General features: G+C 52.4%; 1 protein-coding gene across 1 annotated transcript in view; it reads left to right on the top strand.

The window, feature by feature from the left end:
- Positions 1 to 948: 948 nt before the first annotated feature.
- Positions 949 to 1,412, top strand: part of LOC120986490 (calcium-binding mitochondrial carrier protein SCaMC-3-like) — a 16,123-nt gene continuing 15,659 nt past the window's right edge. The window contains exon 1 of the mRNA XM_040415108.1: positions 949 to 1,412. This exon is cut by the window's right edge and continues 97 nt beyond it. Within this exon, the coding sequence (XP_040271042.1) occupies positions 1,159 to 1,412 (254 nt within the window). The 5' untranslated portion in view covers positions 949 to 1,158.

Genomic DNA, 1,412 nt, shown 5'->3' with positions numbered 1-1,412 from the left:
CATAAGGGGGTGATATACTGTGAGGGGGGCACATAAGGGGGTGATATACTGTGAGGGGGGCACATAAGGGGGTGATATACTGTGAGGGGGGCACATAAGGGGGTGATATACTGGTTGGGGGCACATAAGGGGGCATTAAACGGCAGGGGATCAGGGAGGTGGGTACAAGTTCTGTTATTTTTTTTACAGCATGTGCAGCCCCCAGGACAGTCTCTGACTACAGACGTTGTAAGGTCCAAATTGTTCCAAATAAAGAAAAAAAAAATATAAGGTGTAATATACAGGAAGAACCCGGGCGGTCAAAAAGAGGGACGTTTAACCCCTTCCTGCCCAGCGATGGAGCAGCAGGCGCTGGGTTCCTGCAGTTTTAAACTAACGTATACGATTGACGATAACGTCGATCACATACATTTAACCCCTCAGATGCCACGGTCAAATGTGACCACGACATCTGGGAGTGTAAAAACCTGGATGTGTGCGCCATCTCCCCTTAAGGCCTCTTTCACACTACTGTTTTTTGTTTCCGTTTTGCTGGCCGTTTTTTGCGTTCCGTATACGGAGGGTGGGGGGGGTTAAGCCACGCCCTCAAACCACACCCCCTTGTGTAAGTTGTATATTTTGCTGGACGTTCACTGTCTGGCAGTGTGACAGCGGCCGCACCACTCGCCCCTTTACTGACTAGGCGCTACGGGCTCGTGCCCACGGCCGCTGTGTTAGTCCGCATCCGATCTGCGGTTTTTTTTTGCGGGTCCGCATTTGTAAGTCTGTTCTGCAGAACCTGTATGTAACACCTATGTACTATTCTCGCTTATATGTAACGTACCTGGTTTTATTTTTCTATACTTCAAAATAAAAAAAGTATTGTCTCTCCAAACTATAGAACATGTCCTAGTATTCATGACCCCAGGTGAGACCCCCGCTACACACCTGAGCCTGGCCCCTCATAGGTAATAGCTGCAAAATCGGCAGTGACCGCCAAGTGTGAATATATCCTTACAAGGAAAGAACACAAAAAGAAACAGGTCTTGAGGTGCTGTGAGGCGGTGCATACAGAAGGGCAGGAGTGCATGATGGTGGTTGTACTCCATTACAGCCTGGACTGCATCCACGGATCAGTTCAGAAGGGTGCTGCTCACCGCCTCCAAAGCCTGTTCTCCAATGAGGGGCGGACTACAAGTCCCAGCGCGCCCCTCCTCTCACCCACACCCAGGCAGCAGCGGCAGGAGGTTACGGAGCTCTCAGTCAGAAAAGGCAGGCGGGCGGGCTCGGCACACACACTATCCACTCCTCACATCTACACGGCTGAGCGTGCTGCAGCCGGGCCCCGGACAGTCCCCCCACCGGGGCCACTGGCTCCTGCAGCCCGACATGGAGGACCCTGAGAGGGAGACGAGGTACGCGGCGCTCTTCAG

The sequence above is a fragment of the Bufo bufo genome, chromosome 1, assembly GCF_905171765.1.
Source record: "Bufo bufo chromosome 1, aBufBuf1.1, whole genome shotgun sequence".
NCBI lineage: Eukaryota > Metazoa > Chordata > Amphibia > Anura > Bufonidae > Bufo > Bufo bufo.
This window is presented reverse-complemented; position numbering and strand designations above follow the sequence as displayed.